This window comes from Manis pentadactyla, chromosome 1, assembly GCF_030020395.1.
Source record: "Manis pentadactyla isolate mManPen7 chromosome 1, mManPen7.hap1, whole genome shotgun sequence".
Taxonomy (NCBI): Eukaryota; Metazoa; Chordata; class Mammalia; order Pholidota; family Manidae; genus Manis; species Manis pentadactyla.
In genome coordinates, this window is record NC_080019.1 from 179,360,943 (window position 1) to 179,383,683 (window position 22,741).

The window sequence follows — 22,741 nt, forward strand, 5'->3', positions numbered from 1 at the left end:
AAACCCTGCAGCAGGTGGCCCTGTGCGTCTTTGTTCCATGGGGATGCTGTCTCACCAACTGCTTGTTCCTTTGGCTTTAGGAATACCATATGAGAATGAACTTGGTGATCCAGGCATCATGTCTGAATACCTAGGTTTCCCTGCTTCACTTTTAAAGTATTTTTTGTCTGCATTCTTCTGTTGTGGTAACATATTCCCCTTCATTATTTTACCAACTTAGAGTGAGGGAAGGAGGGCAGGAGAAGGGGGACCAGGGTGGAGACTATTATCAAATTCCAGGAGTGGTGGGTTGCTTCCACAGAGCAATATGGATGCCAACTGGCTGCATCTGGGGCCTGCTCAGTGGGAAGAGGACTGCCTTCTGCAGTCTTCAGAGCTTTTTGTCTGCATGGCATTCTCCCGGTTTGGATTTCCTAATTGATGAGCTCCCTAGGACCTTCTGCTCTACCCCAGGCTGTAGCTTTAGGCCAGCGTCTGGCCTCTAGTCCCCATCTTGTCTGTACTATCTTTGAGTTCTGTCTGAGCACCCATCCTGGCTCTCTCAGGCCAGGCTCATAGTCCTGTCCCTGCCTTTAACTGCTTTCCATGCTCTAGAAGCACAGGTGCAGAGGGCCAGAAAGTTCTTCCTTACTTTTCGTCTCAGTTCCCTAGGGGTGGCCACATTTTCTGGAATGTGGTTGGTCCTTTCTCACAAGTTGGACCAGGTGTTTTCTGTCAAATCACACCTTGTTACCTGTTTTGGCAACCTCTAGGATTGACCCTGCCCTTTTGTCCACAAACAAGGTGTTTCTATGTTGTTATTGTTGTATTAAACAAATAAAAAGCTAAGAGTTAATTCTTATTATTTTACTCTCTTGCCTAAGTATGACTAGATATACAGCTTCCAGGAAATACACTGAAGTTTCTTTAAAGCATAACATGTAAATGAAGAGGGTTAGTGAAGACTAGAAGAGAAGGAACCAGTGAAAGAAAGGAGGATGCCCTAGCAAAGAACAACTGCTAGTCTTTCCTCAGAATTCCTAGGCCATGGTACATCCGTAAGCAAGTGAAAGTTAAACTGTAGGAAAAGGAAACTTGACTAAAAAAATGTGGAGTTCTGAAAAATACCATTGATTATTAACAAGCAGTGTTAACACATTTTAGATATAGAAAGGAAAATGCTGCCTAGCAAGTAGAGCCTTATAGGAGAATGAGACAGGGTAAAGATTGTGTATGCAATCTTTGTGATAAAGCTGGTGTTTAGATTCCTGCAGATAATCTCAGCATCCAAACTATTTGTGCTGGGAGGTATCAGCATATGTAGTAGTGATTTTTGGGATTTCTCTCAATTAGTAGACTGAAGATTTATACAGACAGTCTCTAATTGAAGGAGCATCTAATCAGGATTACTCATTAGAAACTCCTTATTTGGGTAAATGAATTGCCCTAATGAAGGTAGCTGTAGTTCATCCCCTTTTCAGGACACCTAGGAAGACGTCCTTTCCATAGATGCAATGTGGTGGGCTGTAACCCATCCCTGGTATCAAGAAGCTTCCTCCTTCCCTTCCTAGTGTTTCTCACCAAAGACCATTTTGCCACTGTGAGAGTTCATCCTCTTCCTCCCCTGCAGGAACTAGCAGATGGAGAAGAATGTGTACCTGGTGCTCCAGAATGAAAACTGAAAAGCATTTTCCTCTATCACCCTAGCTATATGTTTTGATTGATTGTATATGATGTGTAATATCAGTACTATATTTTAAACACAGTATGTGCTCAACTGAATTTCTTTATCCTGGGAATCTAATTCCCATTTGCATAGAAAGTACATTCCTAGTGCTAAATAAGAGTCTTACAAAGGAACTTTGGATTATTACTCATTCCTAAACTGGGGATGACCTACATTAGGAGATAAAGTAAACACCCATTTCCAAGCCTTACCACTGACAAGATGCTGGGCTGCAGAATTTTGGGGCTGAGTGCCTATTAAAAAGGAGAGCACTGTGCCTACTAGGTACATTGAAAAGTAGTTGAGATAGATAAGATGAATAAGATAGGACTCTTTCCTTCAAGGAGAATTCAGTTCTCTCTGGAAGTCAGTCAACATGTACACATTTTCTAGCTATGTAACATTCTTCAAACATGTTACTTTACCTCTCTGAGCCTAGTTTCTTATAAAATGAAATTAATAATTCCTATCTTAAAAGCTTAGAGGTAGTGTATATAAAGAGGCTAACACAATGCCTGGCATACTGGTAGACATCCAATAAACTGATAATCCCTTCTTTGACCCATGGACTACTTAGAAGTATGTTATTTCATTTCCAACTCTTGGATTTTCCAGAGATATTTCTACTCTTGACTTATAATTTAGTTATGATCAGAGAAAACATTTTTATGACATATCATTTTACATTTGCTGAGTCTAGTTTTATGGGTTAGAATATGATTTATCTTGCTAAACGTTTTGTGAGCACTTGGAAAGAATGTGCATTCTACTGTTATTGGGTAGAGTGTTCTGTAAATATCAATTATGTCAAGTCTTCAAATCTCCTATATCCTTACTAATTTCTTGAATAATTGTTCTCTTAATAATAGAGGGCAGTAAGTCTCTGGCTGTAATATGGGTTTGTTTATTTCTCCTTGCAAGTTTTATCAGTTTTTGCTTCACATATTTTGAAGCTTTGTTATTAGGTGCATAAATAGGTCAATTATGTCTTCTTGTTGATTTGACCCCTTTATCATTATGAAATGACCCTCTTTTTCCCTGGTAATATTATTTACTCAGAAATCTACGATATCTGATATTAACATAGCTACTCTAGCTTTTTTTCCATTAGTATTATTGTGCTATATTTTTTGTTTCCTTTTAAGCTATTTGTGTCTATACTTTTGAAGCACATTCCTTGTGGACAACATGTAGTTGGGACTTGCCTTTTTTATCCAATCTGACAGTTTTTGCCTTATGATTGTGATATTTAGACAATTTACATTTAATGCGATTATTGATATTTCTAGGTTTAAACCTTTTTTTGTATTTGTTTCACCTGGTCATTGTTGCTTTTCTTTCTCTTTTTCTTCCTTTTTTGAATTAATTGACTATTTTTTATGATTCCATTTTAGCTTCTTTGTTGACTTATTAGCTACAACTCTTTATTTTCTTACTTTAATAGTTGCATTAGGGTTTATAGTATCTGTCTTTAATTTATCACAGTTCATCTTCAAGTGGTACTATATCATTTTACATATAGTATAAGCACTTTACAATAGTACACTTCCATTTCTTCCTTCCTGGCCTTTGTGCTATTGTTGTCATGTTTTTACTTATATGTGTACTATTAACTTCTTCCTGAAGAACTGCCTTTAACATTTCTTTTTTTTCAAGTTTGCTAGTGAAAAATTATTTCAGCTTTTGTATGCCTTAAGATGTCTTTAGTTCACCTTTGTTTTTGAAAGATATTTGTGCTGGGCATAGGATTCCAGAATGACAGGGATTTGGGTTTTTTTCCCAGTACTTTAAAGATGTGCTTTACTGTTTTCTTGCTTGCATTGTTTCTGGTGAGGAGTCTATTATCATCCTCATCTTTGTTCTTCTGTGTATAACATGTGTTTGTTTGTTTCCCTCTGGCCACTTTTAAGATTTCCTTTTCTTTTCTCCCTCTTTATTTGATTCAGTTTTATGTGCCTTGCTATAGTTTCCTCATGTTTCTTGTGTTGAGAGTTTCTTGGATCTGTGGATTTGTAGTTCCTAAGTTTGGAAATTTTTTGGTCATTATTTCTTTGATTATCTTTTCTGCATCCCTTCCTCCTTTAAGGATTTCAATTACATGTATATTAGTCTCCTTAAGCTTGTCCCACAGTTTACCAATGCTTTGTTTTTAAAAATTATTTATCTGTCAGCATTTCATTTTGAATAGTTTTTATTGCCATGTTTTCAAGTTAAGTAATCTTTTCTTTTGCAGTATTTAACTTACTGTTAATACCACCCAATATTTTTCACTTCTGGAAGTTTTTTTTTTGTCTTCTATTTATATAAAAATTAAAATAACCATTTAAAAATCTTTATTAGCTTATTTTAACATGTATGTCAGTTCTGGGTCAGTTTTTATTGATTTTGCTTCTCATCATATTTTATATTTGTATACATGGTAGTTTTTTATTAGATACCAGACATTGTGAATTTTACCTACTATTGGCAGGATATTTCTGTATTATTCCTATAAATTATTCTTAAGCTTTGTTCTGGGACTCAGTTAATTTACTTGAAAAAAGTAAATGGATCTTTTCAACTATTTGTTATAAAATTTGTTAGGCAAGACCGGAGGAGTGCTCAGTGAAGGGCTAGTTATTTACCCCTGCTGAGGCAAGACTTTTCTGGGTACTGTACCCCAAACCATGTGAATCATGAAGCTCTCCAATCTGACTTGTTGGGACAGGTACTCTTCCTAGCCCTGAGTTCTGGGTGCTCCTACCTCTAATCCTTGCAGGTGGCTCTTTCCCCAGCCTTGGTTAGCTTGCTTACACACAAATGGGTCCTATGAAGATCTGCCCCAGATTGGGTAAAGAAGGTGAAGATTTGTCAACTCTAAAATACTGTTCAAATGTAAGATTTGGGGCATTACCTTGATTTTCCTGCCAAACCCTAATGTTAAGATCCAGAGACAAGTCTGTGCCTTCCCCAGTGCCTATGCTTCCATGTCTCCTTTTCTTTCATGCATGTAACTTTTGCTTCTTTCCTCTCACTGCCCATTTGTTCCAGGCATGCCAGCCTAGATAAACAGTCATCAGGAGAGTTCTCTCCTGATCCTCTGGTAGTCACGTTCTCCAGTCCACACTGCCTCTTTTGAATAATAAAAGTGACTTCTAGGCCTCATCCTTCCTCATCCCCAGAGCATCGAGCCAAGGGTGCTAATTACTTATTACCAAAGAAGTCAGCTCTTGATGCCAGAAGTGTTTATACTTACTGCCTATTCTACCCTTTGCCTTTAAAAAGCCTGCCCCCTGCCCCTCTGCTTCAGCCCAAGGAATCTGACACCTTACCTATGTTGCTGGGATGCCTGTATTTCTTTAGGTAAGTTGTCTTAGAATGCTCTATTTCTTCCCTGAGGAAAAAGCAAAAAGTAAAGGGCCAAGGCTGCAGCAGGGGGTAATGGGAAGTAGACTTAAGGGTGAATTATCTATGGCATTTTACCTAGTTGACATAGGAATGGGGAATTTGGGAAGGAAGAACAGGAACTGTAGCCACCTGTATGGCCCAAATCTCGAACTTAGGGCCTTGGCTACTAAAGGCCCTACTTGAAAGCCTCAAAGGCCAAGAGACTGATAACCCAGCTCTTATAACTCATTTTTGGCATATCAGTTGGGAAATGTTGATAAGGAGTCAAATCCAAGGCAGCAACTAGAAGGCTGGAAAACAAAAGCATGCCTAGGAACTATACTCAGAATGAGGTCCAACTCTGGCCCTGGGACGAAAATTGTTGTTTATTTAATTAGAAGGTGAGAAGAAGCCTGTTGTGATCCTTGCCCCGATTACAGGCAATGATAGCATCAATACAAGTCTTTGGTAATGCTCTACTTAATATTCTGTAAGCACATTCCAGGAGGCAGGATGCACATTTGGGATTGAACATGAATTCTAACATGTAAGGTCTTGTACAGTAGTTGATGAGGGCCAAGGATTGAGTATTAAGATTGGTGGGGATTGATGTATTTTTTTAATGTAGTAATTCATTCACTAAATATTTATGGAGCACGTACTTGGTGCCTGGCACTAAGGGAAAAAGGTGAAAGACATTATCTGTCCCTAAGAGGATGAGAAAGGCAAACATTGGCATTAGAATATGGCAGGTACCAAGGAGGGGGTTGGCACAGATCACTCTGGGTGCTCAGAGGAGCCCATCTAAGCCAGCCGTGGAAGGAAGTGGCTGTGAGGGTAGACATTCTGGAGGAAGTATTGTCTGGACTGGATCTTAAAGGGTGAATAAAGATGGTCTTGTAAATAAAAGTGGGGGAAGAACATCATGAGTTTCTGGAAATGTAAGCAATTTATTTCACAGGCTGTTTGTAGGGGAGTGATGGTAGCTGAAGCTGAAGGGAAAAGGCAGGTTTTAGGTGAAAGGCCTTGCATGCTGTGCTGTGCTAAGGTGTTTTACCCCAAAGATGGTGGGAAGTCACTGAGTAGTTTTAAGTAGAAAAGAAGTGGGACTGGATCCGAATTTTATAAGCTTTTTCTGGTAGTGATGGGCAATGGGTAGAGCAGGGAGCGCAGCTTTTAGCACTGACCACATTGCTCTCCCACCTCTCTTTGTCTTTTTCTCTTTATAAAAAGTATTATCTAGCCCTTCCCTGCCTTATCTAATTTTCTGCCACTGTCCAATTTTAGTCAGGTTGACTCAGCTTATACAAACATGTCTTACTCATTCCCATTCAGCAAACATTGAGTTTCATTCAGTAGTTATTGAATTAGTTATGCATTCAATAAGCATTTGCCTATCATGTGCCAGCCACCGTTCCTGGCGTGGAGAGCCGAAGATGAGTGGGATATGAAACCTGCATTAAGGAGCTCGAGGACCAGCAGGGAGATACCCATGTTGTCACTGTGAGCACGATACTGGCTATGGTATGGGATAAACAGAGAGTACCAGGGGCACAAAGAAAAGCAAGGCCTGTCTATGAGACCCCCCTTCTGCTCTGCTAAGTCCTGCCCGTCCTCAGGCTTCTGTCTTCACTCTGTATAGAGGCAGGGTAGTATCTCTATATACTGTCTATCAATCACTCTCTTCTATTTAGAACTATTCAGTGGCTTCCCACTGCCTTTGGGGTAAAACGTCTTACTATGGTATGCAAGGCCCTCTTCATCTAATAGGGTAGTGTGGTGGTTTGGAACTTGGACTCTAAAACCAGACAGGAGTTTAATCTTGGTTCTACCACTAATGAGACATGTGACCTTGGTCAGAAATTCTTTGTACCTCAGTTTCTTCATCTGTCAAATGGGGCTGATGGTTATATCAACCTCATAATGTTATTGTTAAGACTAAATGAGTTAATATGCATATAAACCTTTAGAATGGTCCTTAGGATGTGGAAAATATTCAGTAATAATTGGTTATTATTATTCTCATTTTTACTCATTTTCTTCTTCAGTGTATATACCATGTTGAGAAAATTTAACCCCCAATTTTCTATTATTGTATTTCCTGCTGCTTTTATGTGTTGTTTAATATTTCTCCCAAGGATGGTTTTAATCTCCTTTGAGGCAACATATATTGTAGATGTATGTGTACTCCTAAAAGACCTAAAGCATTAGGTGTGTGTTAGGATGACCAGCCATCTCAACTTGCCCAGGACTGATGAGACTTTCAATAATAAAACCAGGAAAGTGATTAAAGATGGCTCCGTGAGAGGAGAGACAGAGGCTTCCTCCTAAAACTGGATACAATTAGAAAATTTAATTGGTGCAACTAATCCTGAGAGAGCAACAGGAAAGAGGACAGCATCAGACTGCACACACCTGGAGAAAAGAGCAGACCTCAGTGAACGGGGTAACATACCAGAGCTGTGGCTCTGTGGGACCCGAGTCCCTCCCCCACCCCAGCTCACCGGTGGGAGGAAGACAAACAGAGCAGGGAGGGAGTGGAAGGCTTGGGACTGCTGAATACCTAGCTCCAGAGATCTGCTCTGGGAGCACAAACCTACATTTCATGGTGCTTTCTTGAGACTCGCATGAGTACTGGGTTGGAAAGTTAATACAGGCAGAGTTCCTGGGGAGACTGGGATTCCGGCTGCTTGTGGAAAGCAGGGATCCATATCTGGCTGCTCTGGGACAAAAACTTATACCTGTGTAACCAGCCCACTGGCTCAGGCAGTGGAGACAGGCACAGCAGCCAGGAGGCGGGGAACAGCTCTTTCCTACTCCAAGTAGTGCTCCCCTGCGACCCCTGACATTGCTTCAGGGGCTCAGCAGCTCCAGAATAGAGCTTCTGGACACTAGAGGGCGCTAAAGGAACCTTGTCCAGAGTAAAATTGTCAATACAACTCCCCAGAAAGATTTAAATGATATGGACCTCGTGACTCTTCCTGAAAGGGAGTTCAAAATAAAAATCATCAACATCCTAACGGGAGTACGGAAAGACATCCAAGAACTCAGGAATTAATTCAGGTCAGAGATACAATCGTTAAAGAACACGATGGAGGGCATTAAAAGCAGGTTGGATACGGTGGAGGAGACAATAAATGAAATAGAAACTAGAGAAGAGGAATACAAAGAAGCTGAGGCACAGAGAGAAAAAAGGATCTCTAAAAATGAAGGAATATTGAGAGAACTGTGTGACCAATCCAAGCGGAACAATATTTGCATTATAGGGATACCAGAAGAAGAAGAAGAGAGAGAAAGGGATAGAAAGTGTCTTTGAGGAGGTACTTGCTGAAAACTTCCCCAATCTGGGGAAGGATATAGTCTCTCAGGCCATGGAGATCCACAGATTCCCCTACACAAGGGACCCAAGGAAGACAACACCAAGACACATAGTAATTAAAATGGGAAAGATCAAGGATAAGGACAGACTGTTAAAAGCAGCCAGAGGCAGAAATAAGATCACATACAAAGGAAAGCCCATCAGGCTAACATCAGACTTCTCAGCAAAAACCTTACAGGCCAGAAGGGAGTGGCATGATGTATTTAATGCCATGAAGCAGAAGGGCCTGGAACCAAGATTACTTTAACCGGCAAGATTATCATTGAAATTTGAAGGAGGGATTAAACAATTTCCAGATAAGTAAAAGCTGAGAGAATTTACCTCCCACAAACCATCTCTGCATTCTATTTTAGAGGGACTGCTATATATGGAAGTGTTCCAAGTGTTGGATAGCTGTCACCAGAGGTAGTAAAATCACGGTAGGGAAGGTGGAGCAGCTGATTGTGAGGCAAATGCAAAATTAAATTGACTATCCCCAAAGTCAATCAAGGGATAGAGAAAAAGTATAGAATTTGATACCTAATATATAAAGAATGAAGGAGAAAGAAAAAGGAGGAGAAATAGAAAAGAACCTTTAGATTGTGTTTGTAACAGCATACTAAGTGAGTTAAGTTAGACTCTTAGATAGTAAGGAAAGTAAACTGGAACCTTTGGTAACCACGAATCGAAAGCCTGAAATGGCAAAAAGTACATACCTAACAATAATCACCCTAAATGTAAATGGACTGAATGCACCAATCAAAAGACATAGAGTCTCTGAATGGATAAAAAAACAAGACCCATCTATATGCTGCTTACAAGAGACTCACCTCAAACCCAAAGACATGCACAGACTAAAAGTCAAGGGATGGAAAAAGATATTTCATGCAAACAATAGGGAGAAAAAAGCAGGTGTTGCAGTACTAGTATCAGAAAAAATAGATTTCAAAACAAAGAAAGTAACAAGAGATAAAGAAGGACATTACATAATGATAAAGGGCTCAGTCCAACAAGAGGATATAACCATTCTAAATATATATGCACCCAACATAGGAGCACCAGCATATGTGAAACAAATACTAACAGAACTAAAGGAGGAAATAGACTGCAATGCATTCATTTTAGGAGACTTCAACACACCATTCACTCCAAAGGACAGATCCACCAGACAGAAAATAAGTAAGGACACAGAGGCACTGAACAACACACTAGAACAGATGGACCTAATAGACATCTACAGAACTCTACACCCAAAAGCAACAGGATATACATTCTTCTCAAGTGCACATGGAACATTCTCCAGAATAGACCACATACTAGGCCACAAAAAGAGCCTCAGTAAATTCCAAAAGATTGAAATCCTACCAACCAACTTTTCAGACCACAAAGGTATAAAACTAGAAATAAATTGTACCATGAAAGCAAAAAGGCTCACAAACACATGGAGGCTTAACAACACGCTTCTAAATAGTCAATGGATCAACGACCAAATTAAAATGGAGATCCAGCAATATATGGAAATAAATGACAACAATAACACAAAGCCCCAACTTCTGTGGGACGCAGCAAAAGCAGTCTTAAGAGGAAAGTATGTAGCAATCCAGGCATATTTAAAGAAGGAAGAACAAACCCAAATGAATAGTCTAACATCACAATTATCAAAGTTGGAAAAAGAAGAACAAATGAGGCCTAAAGGCAGCAGAAGGAGGGACATAATAAATATCAGAGAAGAAATAAACAAAATTGAGAAGAATAAAACAATAGAAAAAATCAATGAAACCAAGAGCTGGTTCTTTGAGAAAATAAACAAAATAGATAAGCCTCTAGCCAGACTTAATAAGAGAAAAAGAGAATCAACACACACAAACAGAATCAGAAATGAGAACAGAAACATCACGACGGACCCAACAGAAATACAAAGAATTATTAGAGACTACTATGAAAACCTACATGCTAAGAAGCTGGAAAACCTAGAAGAAATGGACAACTTCCTAGAAAAATACAACCTCCCAAGACTGACCAAGGAAGAAACACAAAACCTAACAAACCAATTACCAGCAAAGAAATTGAAGCGGTAATCAAAAAACTACCAAAGAACAAAACCCCTGGGCCAGATGGATTTACCTCGGAATTTTATCAGACATACAGAGAAGGTATAATACCCATTCTCCTTAAAGTTTTCCAAGAAATAGAAGAGGAGGAGATACTCCCAAACTCATTCTATGAAGCCAACATCACCCTAATACCAAAACCAGGCACAGACCCCACCAAAAAAGAAAATTACAGACCAATATCCCTGAAGAACGTAGATGCAAAAATACTCAATAAAATATTAGCAAACCGAATTCAAAAATATATCAAAAGGATCATACACCACGACCAAGTGGGATTCATCCCAGGGATGCAAGGATGGTACAACATTTGAAAATCCATCAACATCATCCACCACATCAACAAAAAGAAGGACAAAAACCACATGATCATCTCCATAGATGCTGAAAAAGCATTTGACAAAATTCAACATCCATTCATGATAAAAACTCTCAGCAAAATGGGTATAGAGGTCAAGTACCTCAACATAATAAAGGCCATATATGATAAACCCACAGCCAACATCATACTGAACAGTGAGAAGCTGAAAGCTTTTCCTCTGAGATCAGGGACAAGACAGTGGTGCCCACTCTCCCCACTGTTATTTAACATAGTACTGAAAGTCCTAGCCATGGCAATTAGACAAAACAAAGAAATACAAGGAATCCAGATTGGTAAAGAAGAAGTTAAACTGTCACTATTTGCAGATGACACGATATTGTACATAAAAAACCCTAAAGACTCCACTCCAAAACTACTATAACTGATATCGGAATACAGCAAAGTTGCAGGATACAAAATTAACACACAGAAATCTGTGGCTTACCTATACACTAACAATGAGCCAATAGAAAGAGAAATCAGGAAAACAATTCCATTCACAATTGCATCAAAAAGAGTAAAATACCTAGGAATAAACCTAACCAAGGAAGTGAAAGACCTATACCCTGAAAACTATAAGACACTCTTAAGAGAAATTAAAGAGGACACTAACAAATGGAAACTCATCCCATGCTCTTGGCTAGGAAGAATTAATATCGTCAAAATGGCCATCCTGCCCAAAGCAATATACAGATTTGATGCAATCCCTATCAAATTACCAAAAACATTCTTCAATGAACTGGAACAAATAGTTCAAAAATTCATATGGAAACACCAACCCCAAATAGCCAAAGCAATCCTGAGAAAGAAGAATAAAGTGGCGGGGATCTCACTCCCCAACTTCAAGCTCTACTACAAAGCCATAGTAATCAAGACAATTTGGTACTGGCACAAGAACAGCCACAGACCAGTGGAACAGATTAGAGACTCCAGACATTAACCCAAACATACATGGTCAATTAATATTCGATAAAGGAGCCATGGACATACAATGGCGAAATGACAGTCTCTTCAACAGATAGTGCTGGCAAAACTGGACAGCTACATGTAAGAGAATGTAACTGGATCACTGTCTAACCCCATACACAAAAGTAAATTCAAAAATGGATCAAAGACCTGAATGTAAGTCATGAAACCATAAAACTCTTAGAAAAAAACATAGGCAAAAATCTCTTGGACATGAACATTAGTGACTTCTTCATGAATATATCTCCCCGGGCAAGGAAAACAAAAGCAGAAATGAACAAGTGGGACTATATCAAGCTTAAAAGCTTCTGTACAGCAAAGGACACCATCAATAGAAGAAAAAGGTACCCTACAGTACAGGAGAATATTTTCGTAAATGACAGATCCAATAAAGGCTTGACATCCAAAATATATAAAGAGCTCATGCACCTCAACAAACAAAAAGCAAATCATCCAATTAAAAAATAGGCAGAGGAGCTGAACAGACAATTTTCCAAAGAAGAAACTCAGATGGCCAACAGACACATGCAAAGATGCTCCACATCGCTAGTTATCAGAGAAATGCAAATTAAAACCACAATGAGATATCACCTCACACCAGTAAGGATGGCTACCATCCAAAAGACAAACAACAACAAATTTTGGCGAGGTTGTGGAGAAAGGGGAACCCTCCTACACTGCTGGTGGGAATGTAAATTACTTCAACCATTGTGGAAAGCAATATGGAGGTTCCTCAAAATGCTTAAAATAGACTTACCATTTGACCCAGGAATTCCACTTCTAGGAATTTACTCTAAGGATGCAGCACTCCAGTTTGAAAAAGACAGATGCACCCCTATGTTTATCGCAGCACTATTTACAATAGCAAAGAAATGGAAGCAACCTAAGTGTCCATCAGTAGATGAATGGATAAAGAAGATGTGGTACATATATACAATGGAGTATTATTCAGCCATTAGAGGAAAACAACTCCTACAATTTGCAACAACATGGATGGAGCTAGAGGGTATTATGCTCAGTGAAATAAGCCAAGCGGAGAAAGACAAATACCAAATGATTTCACTCATCTGTGGAGTATAAGAACAAAAGAAAAACTGAAGGAACAAAACAGCAGCAGAATCACAGAACCCAAGAATGGACTAAGAGTTACCAAAGGGAAAGAGACCTGGGGAGAATGGGAGGGTAGAGAGGGATAAGCGCGAGGAAGAAGAAAGGGGGTGTAATGATTAGCATGCATAATGTGGGGGGTGGGGGAAAGGGGAGGGCTTTGCAACACAGAGAAGACAAGTAGTGATTCTACAACATCTTACTATGCTGATGGACAGTGACTGTAATGGGGTGTGTGGGGGGGACTTGGGGTAGGGGAGAGCCTAGTAAACATAATGTTCTTCATGTAATTGTAGATTAATAATAACAAAATTTTTAAAAATGGGCAAAAAAAGAACCAGGAAAGTTCAGAAGCAATCTGGGACAAGTTGTATACCTTGCATATAGTGGGCATTTCACTTTAGCTTTTTAATGATCTTTTATTGGTCCTAAACTTAACTTGCAAGTAAGCTTGCTTTAGCTTTGTCACAAATATTTACTTATTGCCTAGAAAATATAAAGTCACAACCTCTGGATTTCTATGGGGTTTCCTGAGATTCCCCAATGTTTAAGGTAGAAGATTTGAGAGGATTCCTAAAAAAACTCTCTCCCATCAGCTCTAAGTATATTTACTAGAAATTGTGGACAACCCCATAAGAGGCTTCTTCAGCCTGGCCCAGAGTCCCAAAGGTTTCCTCCTGTCTATCATTTTCCATTTCTTCCATCATTTCCATCTTGACTCTGAGCACTTCCTTCATTTGCTTTCCAGAATCAGCATAGCATTACTTAACTTAGTGGAAGAGCCTCTTTCCTTCCATAGGATCATCTGTTTTTCATGAATTCCCCAGGTGGGGCCAAAGGATTTCTCCTCCTTTTCAGCCCCCCGACCACTCCACCTCAGCTGCACTGGGACAGTGTTTGCCTTCCGCAGTTGCTTTTCAGACAGATTCCTTACAGATCCTCTGAGCCTCTCTCGGATTCCTTAAAGCCCTGACAAGTGTATGCTAAGTGTCTGCCCATCTTTCCCAGTATTCAAGGGGCTGGCTCAAGTCCCTGACAGTTCCCACCCTGGTGTATCAGTTTCCTATGGCTGTTCTAACAAAGTACCACCTACTGGGTGGCTTAAACAATAGAAATTTATCATCTCACAGTACTGAAAGCTAGAAGTCTGAGACCAGGTGTCAACAGGGTTGGTTCTTTGTGAGGGATATGGGGGAGAATCTATTCAGGCCCCTCTCTTAACTTCTGGTGATTTCCTGGCAATCTTTTTCATTCCATGGCTTTGTAGATTGTCCCCTGATCTCTGCCTTCATCTTCAAATGGCATTCTTTTTTGTAAGGACACCAATCATATTGGATTAGGAGTCCACCAGTCTTCAGTAACACTCGCTCTTAGCTGATTACATCTGCAATGACTCTGTTTCCAAATAAGTTCAAATTCTGAGGTCCTGGGGGTTATGACTTTAACATGTGAATTTATGCAGGGACAAAATTCAATCCTTAATGTCCAGATCTTCAGGTGAGTCAAAAAAACACTCCATGAATACTAAAGGCCATTCTCCATAGGAAAAGCCATCACTCATAAAATCCATTTCAATTCCCCACCCACTTTGCATTTGATACTGTTTGTGCTGCCAACATCACTTCATCACCAGTAATGACTTATTCACCACTCTGCAGCCCATTGTACAACTGAAAGAATCTTGAGAAATATAATATACACCTGAGTCATCAGCTCTAAAGCAGAGTATATCAGATCTTTTTTTTTTTTTAAGGAAAGCCTGCTGAAGAAAAGATGTATCCATGGCATATATGTAATAACTCTTAATAAAAGCAGTGACTCCCATCCAGATGCATAATAATTACAAGTTGGTTGCCCTTTAAAATGCTCTGTAGAATACCATGGTGTGTGCAGACGGGGATTGGAGGAGTGTGTGAGTGCATGTGTGCATGTGTATATGTGTGTGTGAGTGTGAATATGCATGTGTATGCAGTTGCTTCTGATAAACAAATCACCAGACTCCTCCCCAACCTTCTTGCAAACATTAAGCCTTCACTGGGTGCACAGGGGAGAGCCTGCATCTCCTCACTCTGACTGTGGCTGCTTCCTTCTGTCAGCTCCCTAGAGTTACTGACCCCTTCCCCTCCAAAGAGATAGCTCTGTTCCAAAAGATAAGCACCAGTAGTTGTAGGGAACTTGGGGGTGGCAGGGAGTCAAGTAAGTCTCCCAGTTACTGTTTCCCTGGTGTTCTCACATAGAAACACAATCTTTGTGGATGAGGTATTTCTGACTCTGGCAGTTACAGCCTGCGATGTGAAGGCAATGATGGATCATCATCCTAGTGTGGGGTTCAGGGAGCAGATGGGGAATGGGGGGTTCTCACATGTCTCCTTGCTTCTGTCCAGGGGCACCCTGCCTCTGAGAAATCCCAGGAACAGAAAAGGCACCTGGTTAGTGCCCGCTGGTGCCAAACTGACAGGCAGGCTGCTTGCTTGTGGAGAGGTGGTGGGCGAGAGTGGCGCTAAGCTCCTCCGTGCCAGACCAGGGAGCTGTCGGCTCAGCGCCCACGCAGTGTGCTCCAACTCTGGGCAGCCCTGGTGGGTTGGGGGAAGGAGTGAAGCTCTGTTCGTGACTGCAAGTTGACTTCCCCTCGCTGTTGTTGCTGGCAGAATACATACACCAATGCGGACAAGCTCCTAGAAGCAGCAGAACAGCTGGCGCAGACCGGGGAATGTGACCCCGAGGAGATCTACAAGGCAGCTCGACACCTGGAGGTGCGCATCCAAGACTTTGTGCGCAGGGTGGAGCAGCGGAAGCTTCTCCTGGATATGTCTGTCTCCTTCCACACACACACCAAAGAGGTAAGACATGCTAGTGAAGAGGGGGCATTGGATGGGTTGATTTATGATGGCAAGGGTCAGGTCAGTTTCCTAGTAAAGTGGCCCTCAGGGTATGCTCAGGGTCCTGGGAGATCTTGGGGTAATAGCCTTCCAACAGTGATGATATTAGCAATTTGCTCCTGATAAGTTGTATTTCGGTCTCAGTCAGAAAGGGGCAACATTTCCTCTTCATCTTTAGTGAGGAGGGGGCTGCAGAGGTAGGTAGTTTGGGGTACCTCTTAGAGTATTCAGTCTGCAGCTAGAGAAATTTGGGAATCCCTTGTGTAGAAATAGTACTGCAAGAGGAAATATAAGATAGCAGAGAACCCCTTTGTACCCCATACCCAATTTCTCTTTTTGGCTGTTTCCTGTTGGAAATCAGAGTTCTGCAAAACTATCATCATCTTTGCTACCAGCAAGGAACATACAGAGTTTGCAAATGTGTTCTGTTTTCATTCTATTTTTTTAAAACAGAGGATTAAATCTTCTTAAAGTGGTCTGCCCCAGGGTGGTGATGTTAAAGTGAGTCAGTCTTCATCTTGCCTGATTGTAGAGTAAAGCAAAGGGTACTAAGCAACCCTCCATGCAGGAGGAAACCAACTGGGCTTAAATCTGGCCTGAATCATTCACAAAGTGGGGACAGGAGAAGGGAGAATGGGTTATGTTCTGTTGTTGGCAGGGCACAGGGGCTCATAGAGAGAAGGTTTGTAAACCTGCTCTTGCTTTTCACTTCTGATTAATATGGGGCACTCTGAAATTGAGTAAGTGGCCAGTAAAGAGGCACATTTAGCATCTTCTCTAATAACACCCTTGGCAGATGAACTCATTGGGTGTATGCATGCTTGTATTCCTCCAGGAATTCATTTTAATGGAGTATTAATTAAAGTTTGATTGCTACTTGGAAAAAAAAAACAACCTTACTTAATTAAGTTGATTTTTGGTATTTGAAATGCATTAAGAAGCCTGGTTGTTACTACTTCACAGGCTTTTCTGACATTGGTGGGAATGCATGCAAATCAGTGTAGCACCTATCAGAGAAAAACATGAAAAGATAATGTTTTCTAAATTGAGATTTCCCAGGCGAATGAAGGGCTGGCGAGCTCCCTGAAGATGGCTCTGCTTCCTCTCTGTGGGCCCCCAACCACTCTCTGATAAGTGTCTGTAAAGCAAGGGGATCAGCTTTAATCCAGGTTTTTCTGCCTGGTTGTCTGCTTGCTTGCAGCTCACCCAGTTCTTAGTGATGGTCTCAGTAACCAAAGGCATGTGTTCTCTTTTAATTATGAGGCTCTGGGTGATGGAATGGAGCATGAATGAAGAGGAATCATGCTCCTTGTGACGGCTCTGGGTGTACTGGCTGCCCAGAGAGGTAGTGGCCAAGGTCCATCTCCATGGATGGGCCATTCCTGAAAGAGGGCCCATGGCTTCAAGGAACCCTTTCTATACATGCAGTTCGAAGGCTAGGATTCTAGTCCGGATTCTGCTGCTTTGGAATCATGTGAGCTTGTGTAAATCACTATGTCCCTGGCGCTGGGATGCCTCCTCTATAAAATTACACAGTTGGACTTGGTGGCCCTAAGACCCCTTATGGTTCTCATGTGGATTCAAGATTTCTTTTCCTCTTCCTCCTCTTTATTTGATGTTGATAATATATAATAATAATAGTAATAATAGTAATTAAACCTGAAGTAATATAGTTTATTTTACCTAGCCTAAAATTTGTTTCATTGTAAGCACTCAATGTGTATTAGTACTTCATTTTAACTGGGTAACTACTACTTACTTGCCAGACACATGTATCATCTCCTGTAATCCTCATGATAATCTTATGATAGAGAATTTATTAAATGTTTTAGTAAAATACATTTAATAAAATGGGGAAACTAAGACTCAGAAAAGAACTTGTCTGAGTTTACAGAGCTACTCAGTAGTACAGCAGAGATTTTTACCTTCCTCCTAAATACTGTGTTCATGCTCTTAAATGCTACCCCACACTCTGTCCTCCTTTTTTCCTCTTGTATCTCCCCCTGTCCTCTTCTCTTCTTCCTTCTCCTTACTTTTATTTTTCCTCTTTACATTTTAAACCCCAAAGCAAGGGCTTAATGGGGAGGGTAGATCATAGCTGAGAAATGTGAAGCGTTGCCTGGATTGGGGATGTGGGAGATCAGAATAGTCAGGGCTGAAGTTATTAGCCATTGTTTTCCCAGGTATCTCTCAAACCTTGCTAAGCTTGGTCCTATGTGAACCTGAGACTTGTTTTGCCACTGAGACTCAGATTGTAAAATTGCATTCATATGAAATAATACTAAAGAGAGCAGCATGATACTGGGAGCAGGTGAAGAAAGAGAGGGCACTAAAATGTATTTAGCTTCAACTACATGTCAGACTATCTAATCAGTAACCATGAGAACTGTCATTTTTTAATTCCAATTTTACAGGTCAGAGAAATCAGTTATTTGCCCGAGGTCTTGCAGCTAGGGTGTGATAAATGTAGGAATGGATCCCAAGTCTTTCTGACTTGAAAGCCCATTCCTCTTCTCTTTTCCATGCAGACCTTCATATAAGGCCAGGACATAGAGACTGGGCTGAGTTTTCTCTACCAGGGAATGTATTCGAGCAGGAGGCCCTTAGAAGTAGTGTCTCTTTCCTTGGAATCCCAAAATATGAGAGAAGTTAAAAGCTGCCCTGCCTGGTTACAAAGGAGTGTGTGATTGTGAGGATACTTCTATTCAAGAGACCTACAACTCTCAGATCCCACAGGTCCTGGCTTTTTTTCAGGACTGAAGAAAAGAATCATTTTGAGTGGCTGTCATAGAGGAGTTGTTCACAGGGGCTACCAGCAGGACTTTATATCTGCATGCTCCCTCTCAGTCACCTTTTCAACCCCAAGCTAGTCTGCCTAAGGCCCCCTTTAGGCAGAGCAGAGAATAAGACATGTGTATGTGTGTACACACCTATGCATTGTGTACATATATATATATATACACATATATGTGCATATGTATATGCACACATGGTACACACACACATATGTTATACACACACATTTATACTAAGTCAGCAAGATCTTATATGCCAAAGAGGTCTAATTTCTAGATCCAGATCTTCAATGAGCATGCTGTGTACCTTTGGGAAAATTACTTAATCTTTGTTATTTTACGATTATGATTATGATTGTGAAATTGAATGGTACAACACTGACACCTAATTTTTTTCCTGGTAAAAAACTTCCTCCCAAATTTACCCTTAGAGTTTCTCTAAAGTGGGCATAATAAGGAATTTGAGGACTCAACTTAGGCATCATTTTTCCTTGAAATTCTTCCCTGGGGCTTCCATCTTCCCACTCAGACTGGACTAGAGCACTGTGTGCATACCTCCATCAGTGGTGTCAGGATCACACCGAGCTGATGGGCTCTTCCTTATTAAATTGAAGTGCTCCTATGTAGAGTACACATGTGGGTCTAGATGTGTAGATATAGATTCCACTATATATTTCTACCACTGTGTCTGATACATAGAGATGCTGAGTAAATACTGAATGGGTTTACTTAACAATGGGTAGCTGGTCATTTCTTCTAAAAAAAAGAGAAGAGGAAAAAATAGGGAAAAGCCCATCCAATCACATTTTTCATCTACTCCATCTCTGACACTGATTCTATAGACAATGTCAATAATGGGGGGACAGCTTAGGCGATCTGAATTGCCTGTGGGAGCTTTCCTCTAGGACCTGTATAGCAGCAGAAATGGATTCTTAGGTGGTCAGAAGTAAGCATCCTGGGGTGGTCTAATGAAGGGGGAGCCCCTGTGGTTTGATCTGTCTGTATTCTATTTAATATCTTTCAAGATGTGCCACCTCTCAAACCTTGCTTAAGTGTGGATCCTATTTGATCCTGGTTCTGTTAACTCTTGACTTCTTCTTGACTCTGTAGCAAACTTCAGGCTGTTTGCTCAAGGCAAGATTAATAGTCAAGTCTATCAGTCCACAAGTCTGCTAGGGACTTTTCACTTGCTATGGTTGTTTTTCCCTCTTACAGTAAATAGAGTGAATAGAAGGATGATCTGCTGCTCAGTTTTGCATAAGTGGCTTTGGACGGTATTGGGGTTGCTGTTAAATATCGTCATATATTCTTCCTGCCCAGTTAGGTTAATTCCTTCCTCCTGTCTTTTCCCCTTCCTTTTCCTCTATCTTTCCCTACCTATGATCACATGGTGAGATTTTGCATTATTGCCAAAGTGTAATAGGATGTCATTGTAGGATGTAATTTTGAGAGAATTAAAACCCTTTCTATAGGAGATTTCTGAACAGGAACTGAATATCCATCTTCATAAATGATTTAACCTAGACTTCTATAACTCATCCCTGGGCTGAAGTTCATAATTTTACTTTTTCCTATTTCCTACATCAAATGCTTTACTTTAATTAGGATCAGAAGGAAGGAAACAGAAGGAAGATATGAAAAAGATATCCTCCAGGCTTATTTCTTCTGCAGATTGAAGAGTCAGCTTAATTCTATTGGTCCTGCTTTGTGAATTCTTGGTGAACATAGGACACTAAAGGGTTAAAATCTTCTAACCATATTATTGCAACATTATTCATAAGCTTGAATAGTTAGAAACTAAATATTCCATGTTGGGTAATTCATTAAGCAAACCATAGTGCATCTATGTAGGTGAAATATTAAGCAATCATTATAATCACATTGTAGAAGATCATTAATGGCATGGGCAAAGGCTTATAGTATAATACATAAAAAACTGTATATTCAACATAATCCCAATTTTGATAATACATATAGAACAAAGACTAGAAAGAAATATATGAAGAAGTTAAGAATGTTATGGGTGATTTCATTTTCCTTTGAAAAATTTTTTTATGTTTTCTTCAAAGATATTTTCAATTGAGAATCAAGAATAATCCCAGTAAGTGTTATTTTACAAAAATAAAACTTTTCATCCCAATTTAGAGGAGGTACACCAGTAGAGACAGCAGACATATACTACATATACTTGGGGTCTTCTTATATATCCAGAGCCTCAGCTATGAGTACATATTGTGCTGAACTTTCAAATATCTTCTTTTTGCCTGGGGACATGAAGGCAGCTGGGGACAAGAAGGCCTCCTAGTCTGGAGATCTAAGGAGGATATAGGAGAAGCATTTACCCAAGTCCTCATTTTCTTTGTCCAGGGAAAAGGCATTTGTAGCAAGTGTCATCTGCTCTGCAGAGGTTGTCCAGACAGAATTCTCTTTCTTTACTGTGTTGCCATGGAAATGCTGCAATTGCTGGGCTTTCAAAATACCCATTTTTAGATATTCTTGTAGTAATAATATGAGAATCAAATTTACTAAGGAATGTGGCCAAGGTAATCAACATCAGCTCTTTATTAGACAACTTAATTAAATGCTCATTTCCATTTGTTTTGAACCTTTTGAAAACATTCTTCCACACTATTTCCTGCTCAAATGGGTGCTGACACACACACACCCCACAGATACCACAGACACTCCCATGTATACATGTTCCTCTGCCAACCCACTGGAGAACCAAAACTAAATCAGTCTTCAGAAGGGATGATGGCCTCAAGAACAAAACAGCTTCATCCTCTATTTCAGCTGCCACACTATCATTGTATTTATTTAAGCAATAAAAGCTGATAGTCAATGTCAAAGAAAAACCATCTCTTCAAAATGAGGGAGAGGCAGTTTACCCTGTGGAGTTGGTGATTCTTTTGACATGTCTGTGGTCAACCAATTGTATCAGCACAATGGCTACCAGAGCTGTGCAAATGGAACAGCCAATCAGCAGAGAAGGTGATGGAGTAAAATTACCTCTTTCCTTAACCGCTCATCCATAAGCCTCATTATTTCTTCAGACTTCCTGATTTCTCCCTTCCTTGTCTCCCTCTTCCTCCTTTTTCAGGCTGCCCCACTATGCAGACAGGACAGGGTCCATGGGCTGCCCCTCCTGAACTCACTGGTTCACTATTAGAGCTAACCTTATGTAGGACATTGAAAGACTCCTTAACTTTACCCCTGCAGAGGTTCTAGAACTTCTCAAATTAAGCTCACTCTTTTGGGTGTAGACATTTGGGGCACAACCACATATGTTCTCTGAGAGAATGAACATATAAAGCCATCTAAGTGTGTATGTCAGCATGGATCAAGTAATCATTGCAAAGAGCAGAACCCTGAAAGAAGGGGTCACAGTGCAGTCATGTTTGATCAAGAGATGGTCTGGAAATGGCTGAATGTGAGAATCTTACAGGGAAGAGGGTGGATTGATGGAGAATGGTCGCTAATATGTTTGACTCTAGATAAGCAGAGGGTAAAGAGGATTGCCCTAGGACAGAGACCCGAAATACAGAACAGTAGGAAAGAACATGTGGTTGCTAATAGCAATCTACCTCACACGCACTGTGATTTTATCTAGTACTGGCTTGTGGCCATCATTAGCTTGTGGTAATTACCAGTTACTAATGACCAATTACTAATTGCTCATTAACAAATTCAATGTACTTCTAATAATAAAAGTGGCTCTTTTATTTGGATTCTTTTCAAAGCAATGTAGGCATGCTCTTCAGGAATAAGTCAGATGGACACATACACAGAAAGAGACCTACAGGACATTCAGATATAAGGACAATTACAGCCTAAGAAATGGAATGTTTAGTGACACACTTAGGTTTATTTCTGTCCACTTTGTGCCTCAGAGGTGGTTATTCAAAATTATGAGCATGCAATTTAAATTTGCTGCCACCAGGAGGTAATGTGTGCATGTGATCTCATGGTATTTCAAGTGGCTTGCTATTAAATAAGTTTTACAGGTTGTAAAGCTTAACTTTACAATACCTTAACTTGGTATGATAATTCTCCTTGAAGTGGTGCTGAACTCTCTGGACTGTGGATGTCTTGG

The 22,741-nt window shown here is 40.2% G+C and overlaps 1 protein-coding gene across 6 annotated transcripts in view; it reads left to right on the forward strand.

Annotated features, from left to right (window-relative positions):
- LOC118922437 (kalirin) overlaps positions 1 to 22,741 on the forward strand; it is a 483,582-nt gene that overhangs the window by 333,370 nt on the left and 127,471 nt on the right. For all 6 annotated transcript variants that reach the window (XM_057503419.1, XM_057503422.1, XM_057503431.1 and 3 more), the window contains one exon: positions 15,623 to 15,814. In XM_057503419.1, the coding sequence (XP_057359402.1) occupies positions 15,623 to 15,814 (192 nt within the window). The remainder of the gene's footprint in view (positions 1 to 15,622; positions 15,815 to 22,741) is intronic.